Below are 13305 nucleotides of genomic sequence, written 5' to 3'. Positions count from 1 at the left end.
ACTGATGCATTCATTTCTTAATTTTTTTTTGACCCACCGATATCTGAATGGGTTTTAGGAAGCAAGGTTATGTGTGTGTGTGTGTGTGTGTGTGTGTGTGTGTGTGTGTTGAGGGTACAGTACACACGCACACGTGTGTATAAAAGGAAATCTATACGTATCATTGCTGAAAGTCTGGAGCTCCATTTCTGAATCTTTGTCTTCCCCAAACCATGGAGGCTTGGACAAGTCTTTTTATTACTTTGAATGTAACTTTCCTCATCAAATAATGGGATTGAACTAGATTATCTAAAAACTTCTTCCTATATGATACTATTTAACACATGTGAAAAGTGGTCTGTGTATCAAATATGTGGCTTATATTTATTTATATTTTATATTACTAAAAATGCACATAAATTTAGTTTTGTCTGTATATTAAAATCACTTTGTTTTTGCAGGAAAGATGATAAGGACTATGCTTTAAAACAAATAGAAGGAACTGGGATCTCTATGTCGGCATGTAGAGAAATAGCAGTAAGTGAAGCTCTTTTTATAATCATTATTATCATTTGACTCATGAATGTCAACTATGTGGTCTCTGAATTGTATTTGTCACATATACACATTAATTGAAAGTTGGTAAATATTTTTCATATTGACCATTTGTAGAAAAATCTATTTCTTTCCTAAGAGAACTAAAGGTGGCATGTAGTTCTAGCAAAAATGTCTGCATAAATTCATTTATTTGGGAGTACGTCAGTCTTAGTTGTTTATATAAATATATATTTTTCTGATAAATGTCACTAAATATTAAGGGTCCAGTTATTATTTCATTGTGTGCAATAAAAGTAAGTTTGTAGGAACCTATATGTTCATTAAAACTAGTATTTCTATTTTAATGAGATTGATGTCATTACATGAACTTAAAATGAGATTGTGTTACTTGATTTTTATTGTATCTGTTCATTTGAATATGTTAAAAATATGCGCTGTTTTCTTTTGGAAACTTAGCTTTCCATATGGCATTAGAATCTCATTTTAATCCCAGAGGAAAATATTCATCTTAATGCACTATTAAATAATTATTCACAGATTTAAACTGAGTTTTACTTTCATGAGATTTACTTCAGTTTTTACTATTGTGGCACTGTGGGTCCAAATTTATCTTTTCTGGCTGTAATCAGAATATTATAGAATATATATTATAATCTTGTTGCTTTTAGCCCTTGTATCTATCCACAGATAATAGGCTATTGTGAGCTAGATATATTAACTTAGATAATTTTACTCATTTAGTAGATTTATACCACTGGGTTTTCATTCATTTGTTGTATGTCATGTTGACAGGAACTAGAGTAGGTAAAAGTAAAGAAACAGAACAGTCAGGGTCCCTGGCCTTGAGTATTTACATGCTGATAAGGAAAGACACTCATATATCTTATAATAATGGTATACCAAGCACAGTGGTAGAACTGTATGGAGAATGGGAAAAGGATCTACATCTAACGGAGAAAATCAAGGAAGGTTCCAGGAAGACATGTAAGAATTACCTCCACGAGGGAAGAGTAGAGGTGAGGTGGAGGGTATGCCATGCTGGAAATTATCTTTCATGTAATTGATAGATTTTTAATGCTCTTGAATCTAGAGGAAGGATATCTGTACATTAACTATCAGTTCTTCCAGCATCTACAGTTCTGTATATTCTAGTTAGTTTTAAAGAATTAAAATCCATTGAACTGTGGTTAGTGATGTTAGATGTCATGATAGAGATTATCTTTGGAGGGGTCAGGGAGTGATGGAAAGTGGAGACAAGGGAACTTTCAGGATTCTAGTAATGTGCTGTTTCTTGTTCTTGTTCTGGGTCTGGTTACGTGGGTTTAGTATGTGAGAACTCACCGAGCTGTGCACTTAACGGGTTTGTGTGCTCTTTCTCTGTGTTTATTAAACTTCAGCAAAATGTTTTGAAAACAACTCATTTTAGGAACAGACATTCTTCATGTGTATGTTGATAACTGTAAATGAAGTTAAGCTCGGAAAGAAATATGAACACTTATTTTTAACGTATATGATTATGGTTTTTCAACCTAAAGTGAGCACAAATTTTTATTTTTGATGAAATTTACTATTTTTTCCTTTTCGTGACCGTTGTTTTCTGTGCCTGACTGAAGAAATCTTTACCCACGGATTGTGAAGATATTTTCCTGTGTTTCCTTCTAAAAGCTGTATAGTTTTGGTTGTATGCTTTAGTTTGGGTTCTGTTTAATTCATTTTTGTTTGTATACATGTGATGTAAGGTTTGAGCTTCTCCCCTCCCCTTGTAAAAACTTAAATGACTATGTAAGTGTGAACTGTTCTGGGCTCTGTTCCATTCTTACTGATCTCTTTGTCCGCCCTTATGCCATTATGAGGTCACTCTAGCTTTACAGCAAGATTTGAAGTAAGATTGTATAAGGCCACCAGCTTTAGTCCTCTGTTTCAGGATTGTTTGGGCTATTTTAGGTCCTTTTCAGTATCATATGAATGTTTGAATCAGCTCATTTTTATTTCTAAAATATGCATGCTGGGATTATGGTTTGGATCAATTCGGGGAAAACTAATATCTTAATAATATTGCATTCAGTCCATGAAACTCAAAAGATAAACTTTCTGTTTTTTAATATTTTCTTTAATTTTTCTGAATAGTGTTTTGTAGTGTTTTGTAGTTTCTCAATAGTGTTTTGTAGTTTTACCTCTTTTCATCTTTGTATTTTTTTTCTTATTGCACTGACTTGGCTTCCATATAATGTTGAAGAGTAATGAGGACGGACATCTTTGACTTGTTCCCAGTCTTGGGGAAAGTGTTTTCAGTGTTTCACTATTAGATAAAATGCCAGCTATAGGTTTTTATAGATGCTGTCAGTCAGACTTAGGAAGCTCTTTCTAGTTTTTTCGTAAGTGGTATTGAATTTTATCAGATGCTTTTTTTCTACGTGTACTGAAATGACCCTATAGTTCTCTTTTATTCTGTTTCATTGGTAGACCGCATTGATTTTTAATGTTTGTCCAATTTTGCATTCTTGAAATAATCCCTGGTTGGTTGTTTATTGCTAGATTTGATTTACTAGTGTGTTGTTAAGGAGTTTTAACTGTATGAGTTTGAAGGATGTTGTTCTATAATTATCTTTTCTGTAATGTCTTTGTCTTTGGTATCAAGATTATGCTGTCCTCGTGAAACACGTTATGCAGCATTTCTTCATCCCCTGTATTCTGAGTTTCTGTAAGATTGGTAGTTTTTCTTCTATAAATATTTGATAGAATTCACGAACTAATATTATATCCTTAATAGCATCTAGTATTTGATATTTTGTATTTTTTATGTAGTTTGTCTATTTCACGCAAGTTGTTGATTTATCAGCACCAAGTTGTTCATATTATTCCCGTATCTTTTCATATCTGTAGCTTCTGTAGTGATGTCCTGTTTCAGTGGAAGTTGGTAATTTGTATTTTCTCTCTATATTATCGATCTCTACTCTCTATTATTTTTTTTCCTTCTACTTTTGGCTTACATTTCTTTTTTATCTTCTTAAGGTGGAACCTTAGGTCATTGATTTTTATTTATTTATTTTTTATTTATTTATTTTTTAAATTTATTTTTGAGACAGAGACAGAGCATGAACGGGGGAGGGTCAGAGAGAGGGAGACACAGAATCCGAAACAGGCTCCAGGCTCTGAGCTGTCAGCACAGAGCCCGACGCGGGGCTTGAACTCACAGACCGTGAGATCATGACCTGAGCCGAAGTCGGCCGCCCAACCGACTGAGCCACCCAGGCGCCCCGGTCATTGATTTTTAAATGGTTCTTTTCAATAAGCAATTAAAACTGTAAATTTCCCTTTAAGCTGTATTCTACTTGCATTCCATAAGTTTTGTTACATTGTATTTTCATTATCATTTAGTACAGAATATTTTCAATTTTCTTTGTGATTCTTTTCTTTTATTGATGGATTATTTAGAAATATATTGTTTAATTTTTTAAACATGTGTGGAGCAGAATAGAAAACCCAGAAATGAACCCACAAGTGTGTCAGTTAATCTTTGACAAAGGAGAAATGAATTTATAATGGGAAAAAAGACAATCTCTTCAACACACGGTATTGGGGAAACTGGACAGCTATATGCAAAAGAATGAAAGTGGACTACTTTCTTAAACAGTACACAAAAATAAACTCAAAATGGAATAAAGGCCTAAATGTAAGACATGAAACCATAGAAATCCTTGAAGAGAGCACAGGCAGTCAATTCTCTCACATCATCCATAGCAACACTTTTCTAGATATGCCTCCTGAGGTAAGGGATACAAAAGCGAAAATAAACTGTTGAGACTACATCAAAATAAAAAGGTTCTGCACAGCGAAGGAAACAGTCAACAAAACTAGAAAGCAACCCACTTAATGGGAAAGATATTTGCAAATCAAATATCTAATAAAGGGTTAGTGTCTAAAATATATAAAGAACTGATAAAACTGAACACTCAAAACAAATAACCCAGTTAAAAAATAGGCAGATGACGTGAATAGGCATTTCTCCAAAGAAGACATCCAGATGGCCAATAGACAAAAAAGACGCTCAACATCACTCATTATCAGGGAAATGCAAACCAATACTACAATGAGCTATCACCTTATACCTGCCGGAATGGCTAAAATCAAAAACAGAAGAAACAATATGTGTTGGTGAGGCTGTGGAAAAAAAGGAATCTTCTTGCACCATTGGTGGGAATGCAAACTGGTGTAGCAACTGTGGAAAACCGTATGGAGGTTCCTGAGAAAGTTAGAAATAGAACTACCCTAGGGTCGCCTGGGTGGCTCAGGCAGTTAAGCGTCTGACTTCAGCTCAGATCATGATCTGACAGTTTGTGGGCTCAAGCCCCGTGTCAGGCTCTGTGCTCACAGCTCAGCAGCTGGTCGCTGCTTCAGATTCTATGTCTCCCTCTCTCTCTGCCCCTCCCTCCCTCCCTCTCAAAAATAAACATTAAAAAAAGTTTGTTTCTTTTAATAAAAAAAAAAATAGAACTACCCTAGGATCCAGTAATCACACTAACTGGGTATTTACCCCTAAAATGCAGAAACACTTGTTCAAAGGTATACATGCACCTGTGTGTTTATTCCAGTATCATTTACAATAGCCAAATTATGGAAGCAGCCCATAGCTATCGTCAGACCTATGGCATAAATTCAGAATTTATTATTTTTGCCATATTGTGAAGTTTTAATATTATAAATCAATGTCATTTTGAGAATATTGGAGATTTTCTTATCTTCTCACAGCTACACATGGTATTTATTAACAAGATACAGCTTCAAATATTATTAATTTTTTATTTGTTTGTACTTTAAGAGTTCAAATTAAGGGTGATACTAGATGGCACAATTAGAATGAATTAAGTTTGTAATGAATGACATATTAAGACGTTTATATTTTTAGCAGTGATATTAGTATTCAGGAAATTACAGGAATTTGTTCCCAGTAGAATTAGAAGAATTTAGGTGATTTTTGTGATGGAAACCACTGCTTAAGCTTATTCAAACCTTTTCTTTAATTTTTTTTTAACTCAAAATCTTCAAAAAGGCAAAAAAAAAAAAAACAGCCTTAGAAAATGTTAAGAAATATGTAACTACATGCTGTGGGCTCTGTACGGGGTGATGAAATGCTGAAGTTCTTTTCATCAGCTTTGAAAACTGGAATGTTCCCAGTGCCAGAGTACCAATGTCAAAGCACTGTCTGTGGCACTTAAAGCCCTAGCCAAATAAACCTGTGCTTTACTTGGCTTGACCACTTACTAGCTTGTAGGGCCCAAGGCAAGATAACTGTGTTTTTGTTTCCTCATCTGTAAAATGGTAACAGTGTCTCATAGGGTTTATCGTGAGGAGCTTAGCATACTTCTTTGGACACAATAAACTCCAGGTAAATGTTAGCTGCTCTCAGTAATGGGTTACCACTACTGCAGCCGCAGCCTAGGATTGCCTGCTTACTTGCATTTGTCTCCCACTGGAGAACCTCAGCAAGTCTTAGCACATTTTATGTCCGGGACCTAGTGTATCTCCCACAGTGGCTGGCATGTAGGAGGTATTTGGTTAATGTTAGCCCTGCTAAATGTAGCACAGCTCCCTGGTTTTTTGGAAGTACTTCAATAGAAATATTTACTTAGATGTAATTCCCCACTGAGACTCGGTTCCATCTCTAATCCCACAGTGACCCATCCCCTGATAAATCTCCCTTAAAAAAACACCCCGCATAGAGTGTTTTACTTACTCACTAATAGTAGTTATTTACTGAGTTAGTTTACCAAGGCTGCCATAGCAAAATACTATGGACTGGGTGGCTTAAGCAACAGAAACTGACTCTCTCCGTGGTGGAACTTGTAAGTCCAAAATGGGAGAGTCTGCAGAGTTGGGTTTCCTCTGTGGCTTCTCCTGGTTTTGCAGACGACTATTCTCTTGTGACCTCTTGGAAGGTCCTGTCTGTACCAGCTGCCCTGGTGTCTCTCTGTGTGTCCTACCTAATCTCTTCTTATAAGGTCACCATTCAGATTGGATTAGGGCCACCCTAATGACCTTATTTTAACTTAATTGCCTCTGTAAAGGTCTTATGTTCTGATACAGTCACATTCTGAGGTACTGGCAGTTAAGGCTTCAACATATGAATGTGAGGGAGAACACAGTTCAGTCCATAACACTTACTGTTACTTACTTACTATGATAATGATAGCACTGACTGTTAATATATTTTTAAATTATTACTCTCGAAGATTTGTTGTCTGACTCATCAGGTAGATGTTTTAAAAATAGAAGTGGATTTTTTTTTAAGTTTATTTATTTATTCTGAAAGCTAGGGGAGAGGCAGAGAGAGCGAGGAGAAGAGAGAGAGAATCCCAAGCAGGCTCTGAACTCGTGCAGAGCCCATTGAGGGGCTCTAACCCACAAACTGCGAGATCATGACCCGAGCCGTAATCAAGAGTTGGGATGCTAAACCGACTGAGCCACCCAGGCGCCCCAAGAAGTAGATTCTTAAAAGAAGTAGACTGGTTTTATGATGAAAGCAGTGATCTTAGTCCACAGGTCAGAAGCCAAAGGGTGTTTTGTATGATGCCTGTACATTTGTATATATTTTTTAATTCACAAATTCATTAATCATCAAATACCTAATGAGTGCCTACCAGGTGCCCAGGCAGTGTGCTAGAACCTAGCAGTGAAATGGTGAGCAAGGCACTGTGCCTGTCACTGTGCATTTCACACCCTAGTATATATTTAGACATCTGTGCTTATGAAGTATAATGAGAAATAGCCCCCCCCCAGAGTGTTAGGTCTTGGAAGGTATTGGTATTAGAGTGTTGGCTTTGTGTTTTAAAAGTCAATTAATTAGTTTTAAAAGCATTTTAAATGCCTGATTGTAACCACTACCCAGGACTATGACCATGAGCAAATTATTTAATACCCTCAAACCACTATTTTCTCATTTATAAAATACAAGTAATATAAATGTTTCATGCAGTAATTTATGATTAAGCGAGATAAGGCATGTCCTCTGCTTATTTAGCACCATGTTTGGCCCTCTAGAGAACTTAATAAAGTATGTTGCTGGTTGTTTCCCCCACTTCCCCAGTACAGGAGCTAAGCCTCATCTTGGAAGTAAAATTGAGGGGTTACCTAAGAATAGCTTTATATGCAGGTTTCTAATGGAGTTTGTCGTAATTTCTACCCTGCCACTTTCCAGAAATGATTTGAAATAGTGCCTGAGAAGTGTGTTCCAATCGTGAGGTAATAGAGAAAACGCTTGACCCAGAACTAAGGTGAACTTAGCACTAGGGCTGGCTCTCCAGCCAGCTGGATTATCCTGGGTGACTCCGAGGTCTAGACTTCCCCTATCAGATTCTTTGCCTTGTTTACTAGTTAGGAAATGGTTAATCTTAAATACTGCCCCTTTAGGTTTCTGAGGATTTGTGTGTACTCTCTAAAGTCTCATAGCTTTGAAATTATATTCTAAAAGCAGAAATAGATAACTTGAATTTAATCTTGCTTCTGAATAAAATAATGATCACTTTCCAGAGAATAATCGTTAATGTAAGTGATTTAACATACAGTCCATTCATAGTCTTTCCTTTGCTGAATTCATTTTAGAGTCCCTAATATATTGTTAACATTGTATTTATATTAATTCTTGTTTTGGTAGCAGCGTTCTTATAAAACGTACTGAAGTCGTAAGTTCCAAGACCTTGACTTTCTCACATGGCTGTCATGTATTTGGAACACATTTGGAAGCCACTGTGTAAGTCAGTTGTAACTGATAAATACGTAGTATGAGGCTTCATGAGAAATTTTTTCTTGTCATTGTTGGAGCTGTTGTTTCTTTTTTTGCTTGACGAGGTAGGAATACTTTTTAACCTTTTAATCCTAATGGATTATTAGGGCCACATTGGTTATGAAATGGGAATAAAATAAGGAGATAAAAGATTTTAGATAAAAGAATGTCCTTCTAGGAAATGAGAAAGGTTAAACCCATAAAAATGTGTTCTACTTAGATGCTTCTGTCTGCATAAGTTCTTTATTATTTTATTAAAGGCTAAAATATTTTAATCGATTTTACTATATATTTGAAATGCCTGAGAAAATAGGTACCATATCTCACAGAATTACAGATCTTAATTCTCATCTGCTATTTGATATCGATAAATGTATTTTCTAATGTCGTGATTAGTTTTTTTTAAAGAATAGCAAACCACACACTTAAGTTCAATTGTTTTATGATGTCAAAACACAGACAACTAGCAAAATGGGAGAAAACATTTGTAAATCGTTTATCTGATAAGGGATTAATATCTACGCTAAAGGATCACAACAACGAGAAGAAAAAAACAATTCAAAATTGGGCAAAAGACTTTGGATAGACATTTCTTCAAAGGAGGTATACAAATGACCAATGAGCACCTTAAAGAAGATGCCTAACCCATTGTTAGGGAAAAGGCAAATCAAAACCACAGTGAGATACTACTTCATATCTGTTACAATGTGGCTGTTATTAGAGAGGGGGGAGAAAAAGGAAAATAGGTGTTGACGAAGATGTGGAGAAATTGGAACCCTCATGCGTTGCCGATGGGAATATGAAATGGTACAGCTGCTGTGAAAACCGGTTTGGTGTTGCCTCCAAAAGTGAACCACAGAAGTCTCAGACATACGATCCACCGGTCCCACTCCTGGGTATATTTCCAAAGAATCGAAAGCAGAGACTCAGGTAGCTGTATACCAGTGTTCACAGCAGCATTATCGACAGCAGCCCAAACATGGAAACAACTCAAGTACATCAGCAGAGGAACGGATAAACAAAAGGTGGTACATACACACCGTGGAATGTATTCAGCCCTAAGCAAGGAAGGAAATTATGACGCTGCTAGTGCTACAGTGTGGCTTGACCTTCAAGACATTATGCTAAGTGAAATAAGCCAGACACCAAAGGACAGATACTGTAGGATTCTAATACTTTAAAAGAGGTACCTAGAGTAGGCAAATCCATAGAGACGATGTAGAGTAGAGGTTCGCAGTGGCTGAGAGAAGAGAAGGGAAATGGGGAGTTACTGTTAAATGGGTACAGGGTTTCTGTTTAGGATCATAAATAGTTCTAAAATGGGTAGTGGTGATGGTTGCAAACATTTTGAGGAGACTTAATGCTATTGAATTGTACACTTAAAATTGTTAAAATGGTAATTTTAATGTTATGTATTTTATCACAAAAAATAAAAATGAAATAAGAAAACCAACTAAACAATAACAGCAAAACAGATTTACTCAATTATATCTTTTCCAAACAGTTTTTCCTCATCTGTATGGACACTTTTAAAATAGTGTGGGTAGTTATGAGATTTTTAGGATTGATTACCATTGGGTTTTTGTTGCCTGTGAATTACAAATGGTGTGGTTTATTTAACATGATTTTCATAGCAAAAATCTTTAATGGATCTTCCTTATTTTGCAGTTACTTCGAGAGCTTAAGCATCCAAATGTCATCTCTCTTCAAAAGGTGTTTCTGTCTCATGCTGATAGGAAAGTGTGGCTTCTGTTTGACTACGCTGAACATGACCTCTGGGTAAGGTGAATTGTGGTAGGCATCAAGTCATTGGTTTTAGTCAGGGATTAAAGGTGACTAAAAACAATTTTAGGAGTTTATCTTACTGTGAGATTTACATTTTTTTAAGTAAAAGTGACCTCACAGAATATGGTTGATGAATTACCAAGACTAGGGTATTTTGCTTTGTATTATTACTTTTTGATCTTGTCAATTTGATCTTTGTAACGTGCTACAGAAAACAGTAGAATCTGAACAGTATAAACAACTATTCGGTGTGGTATCTTAGCTGCAGATTTTTGATAAAATTTTTAAGGTAACTGTAATAGCCATTTTGTTCTAGGATTTAAAAGCAGCATGTTTCCTTTTACTCTGTAAAGGAATATAAGATGAGAAAGTGGTATCCGTGTGTAGGGAGACAAATACGTTAGAGCTAGTCATTCTGTTATTTGTCATACAACATCAGGCAAATCTCTTAATGGCTCTGAGTGGGGGGGGGGGGGCTCTGAAGTTGTAGGCCCCCCCCCCCCCCCAATCTGTAAAATGTGATACTTTTCCTGCTTTTCTACAGGATTTTTTGGAAGAGCAGTTTTGTATTTGGAAAGCTTTATAAGCTAAGTGTAGTATACAAATCTAACATACTGTTAATCATTTCCTGGATATTATTCACACTTAATACCATATTCTTATGTATTGCTTATTTCCATAAACAGAAATTCAGTATTGTACTTACTTGAATTGGGCATGGTCTCGTTTAGGAAGAATTCTTTGTGGAAGACAGCTTCCAGTCAAATCCTTGAAGATTCTCAAAGTCAAGTGATTACAGTCTCTTAGATGAGTTTTATTAGGTTAGCTAATATAATGACAAAAATGATGTTACATTGATAAAAATTATTGTAAACTGAGAATTTATTTTTTTAAATTTTTTTTACTTTTATTTATTTTTTTTATTATATGAAATTTATTGTCAAATTAGTTTCCATAAACACCCAGTGCTCATCCCAAAAGATGCCCTCTTCAATGCCTGTCACCTCCCCTCCCCTCCCTCCCACCCCCCATCAACCCTCAGTTTGTTCTCAGTTTTTAAGAGTCTCTTATGCTTTGGCTCAGAATTTAAATTTATCTTGGCTAAAGAGCTGAAGTACAAAGAGCTAACTCAGTATTTTGCATTTACTCAGTAGATTGTTTTTAAAACCGGTATTTACGAAAGTCTTGGGCAACTATCAGATTTACTCTATTAATCATAACGGTTATGTTTTTTGAAACTCTGAAGTGCAATCTTGGGGGTAAGAGTTTATGATATATAAAATGAAAATCTGTAGCAAGATAGCCAAAATAATTTTGAAATATACTCACAAAACTTATATGCTGATCAGTCTCGTGTAAAGAACATGTTAACACAGACTACAGTTGAGAAAATAAAACAAGTAAGCGAAAACCCAGTATTACATTGAGTTAATTCATTAACAAGTGCTTCACTTCTGTGAACTCTATTTTTTCTGATATTTAATAAGTAATTTAATAGGATCTTTAAATATTTCACTGTGTTTTGTATACTGGCCTATATGTATATTTCTGTACTGGCTGTGCATCTCTTGAGATAAATAAAAGAAAACAAACATACATACAGATCTTCCTTGACCTACGATGGAGTTAGATCCTGATAAATGCATCGCAGATTGGAAGCGTATCAAGTCAGAAGTACATTTCATACACCTAGCCTGATTGCTGAACATCATAGTGTAGCCTAGTCTACCTTAACTGTGCTGAGAACACTTAACATCCCCCTCCAGTTGTTGCAAAATCTCCTAACACAGAGCCTGTTTTGTAATGAAGTGCTCGGTACCTCACATCATCTGTTGAACACCATCCTGAACTTGAAAACCAGAATGGTTGTGTGAGTGTGGAATGGTTGTAGCGCGTTGGCCGTTGCCCCTCGCTGAGGTACAGCAGCTGCCGCCGCCTGGCATCCTGAGCGAGCACTGGCCTGCGTGCTGCTAGCCCGGGAAAAGATCACATTTCAGAATTCGAAGTGTGGTTTCTGCTGAATGCTCGTCGCTTTTGCTCCATCACCACGTCAAAAAATCATAAGTTGAACCACTGTAAGTCAGGACCATCTGTACTGGTATGCAAGGGATTATAATATTCTGGCTCAGTTTCAGGTATCTTCAAAATAATTTACAGTTTTCATTCAGCTGCACTTTGTAGATGTAAAAACAAGATTTTGAAGTGAAACTAACACAAGTAAACAGTAAATAGTTTGGAAGGAAGTTCACCTCCTGAAAATAGTAAAATAGTTTTCAACTCTTGCTAATTTCCAGAATTAACCTCATTTACATAATTTTAACCCTAACAGGTTTCAGAAGTGGAAACTTCTATGGGATTCATATACTTTCAGATTTATAAGGAGTATTTTTCACTGTGTGGATTTCTGTTTTCCATGAGTAAATGCAATTTGATTCAAATTATTTTTGTAAGTTATCTGTAAAGAATTGTTTTGAACTGAAAGTAGACATCACATTTTCTATTCTATGAAACTATTGTCCACAGTCAGTGCTGGTTGTAAATATTTTTGTTGTTGTTCACTTCTGTTCTTTTAAAATAAATCTGATCAAATCAAATTGGGATTCTGTTAATAAAAATTTATTAAATTAGTGTGGCCGATATTGAATTGGACGCTCATTCTCAAGCCTAACATGAAATCAAATTATATGATCCAAATTTATGAGAAATTGTGTAGGCTGGTTTATAAACATAATTTGTAATAAATCATGATTTGTAATAGTTGAACATAGGAGATCGTATTGTATTCAGTATAATTTCTAGCTAGTATGTGATATTTAATTTTACGTGTCGATATAATAATTATACTTTCGCAGATTATGCTGCATGCAGTGTTCCCAGATGTGTATACATGGGCATCATTGGCCTTATTGTCCTCTTATTAATACTCATTTAAGTCAAATAAGTACTTTTAATGTTCATTTTAATAAAAATAAAATAATTCCGTTTACTAAAACCTCCTTTATCCATTTCATTTTCTTATTTTAATTGGAGTGTTGAATTAGCTGGGGTAAGGCAGCAGAGGATAACAAAAACAGTTGCAGTAAAAAGAGTCATTTAAAAAAAATCACTTAGGTGTTGGTGAAATTTCATGCTAAGCACACCGCATATTTTTTATATAGCCCTGGAATAAAAACAAAGGTAAGCGATTTCCCCAGTGTAGTTTT

At 35.5% G+C, this 13305-nt stretch overlaps 1 protein-coding gene across 3 annotated transcripts in view; it reads left to right on the top strand.

Annotated features, from left to right (window-relative positions):
• The window catches only part of CDK8 (cyclin dependent kinase 8), a 118057-nt gene that overhangs the window by 53907 nt on the left and 50845 nt on the right, over positions 1-13305 (top strand). For all 3 annotated transcript variants that reach the window (XM_060637495.2, XM_060637494.3, XM_060637492.3), the window contains exons 2-3: positions 441-516; positions 9986-10096. In XM_060637495.2, coding sequence (XP_060493478.1) covers positions 441-516; positions 9986-10096 — 187 coding nt within the window. The remainder of the gene's footprint in view (positions 1-440; positions 517-9985; positions 10097-13305) is intronic.

Source organism: Panthera onca, chromosome A1, assembly GCF_046562875.1.
Source record: "Panthera onca isolate mPanOnc1 chromosome A1, mPanOnc1 haplotype 2, whole genome shotgun sequence".
In the NCBI taxonomy this organism is placed as follows: Eukaryota; Metazoa; Chordata; class Mammalia; order Carnivora; family Felidae; genus Panthera; species Panthera onca.
Note: the sequence above shows the minus strand (reverse complement) of the source record. Positions and strands in the feature narration are given on the sequence as shown.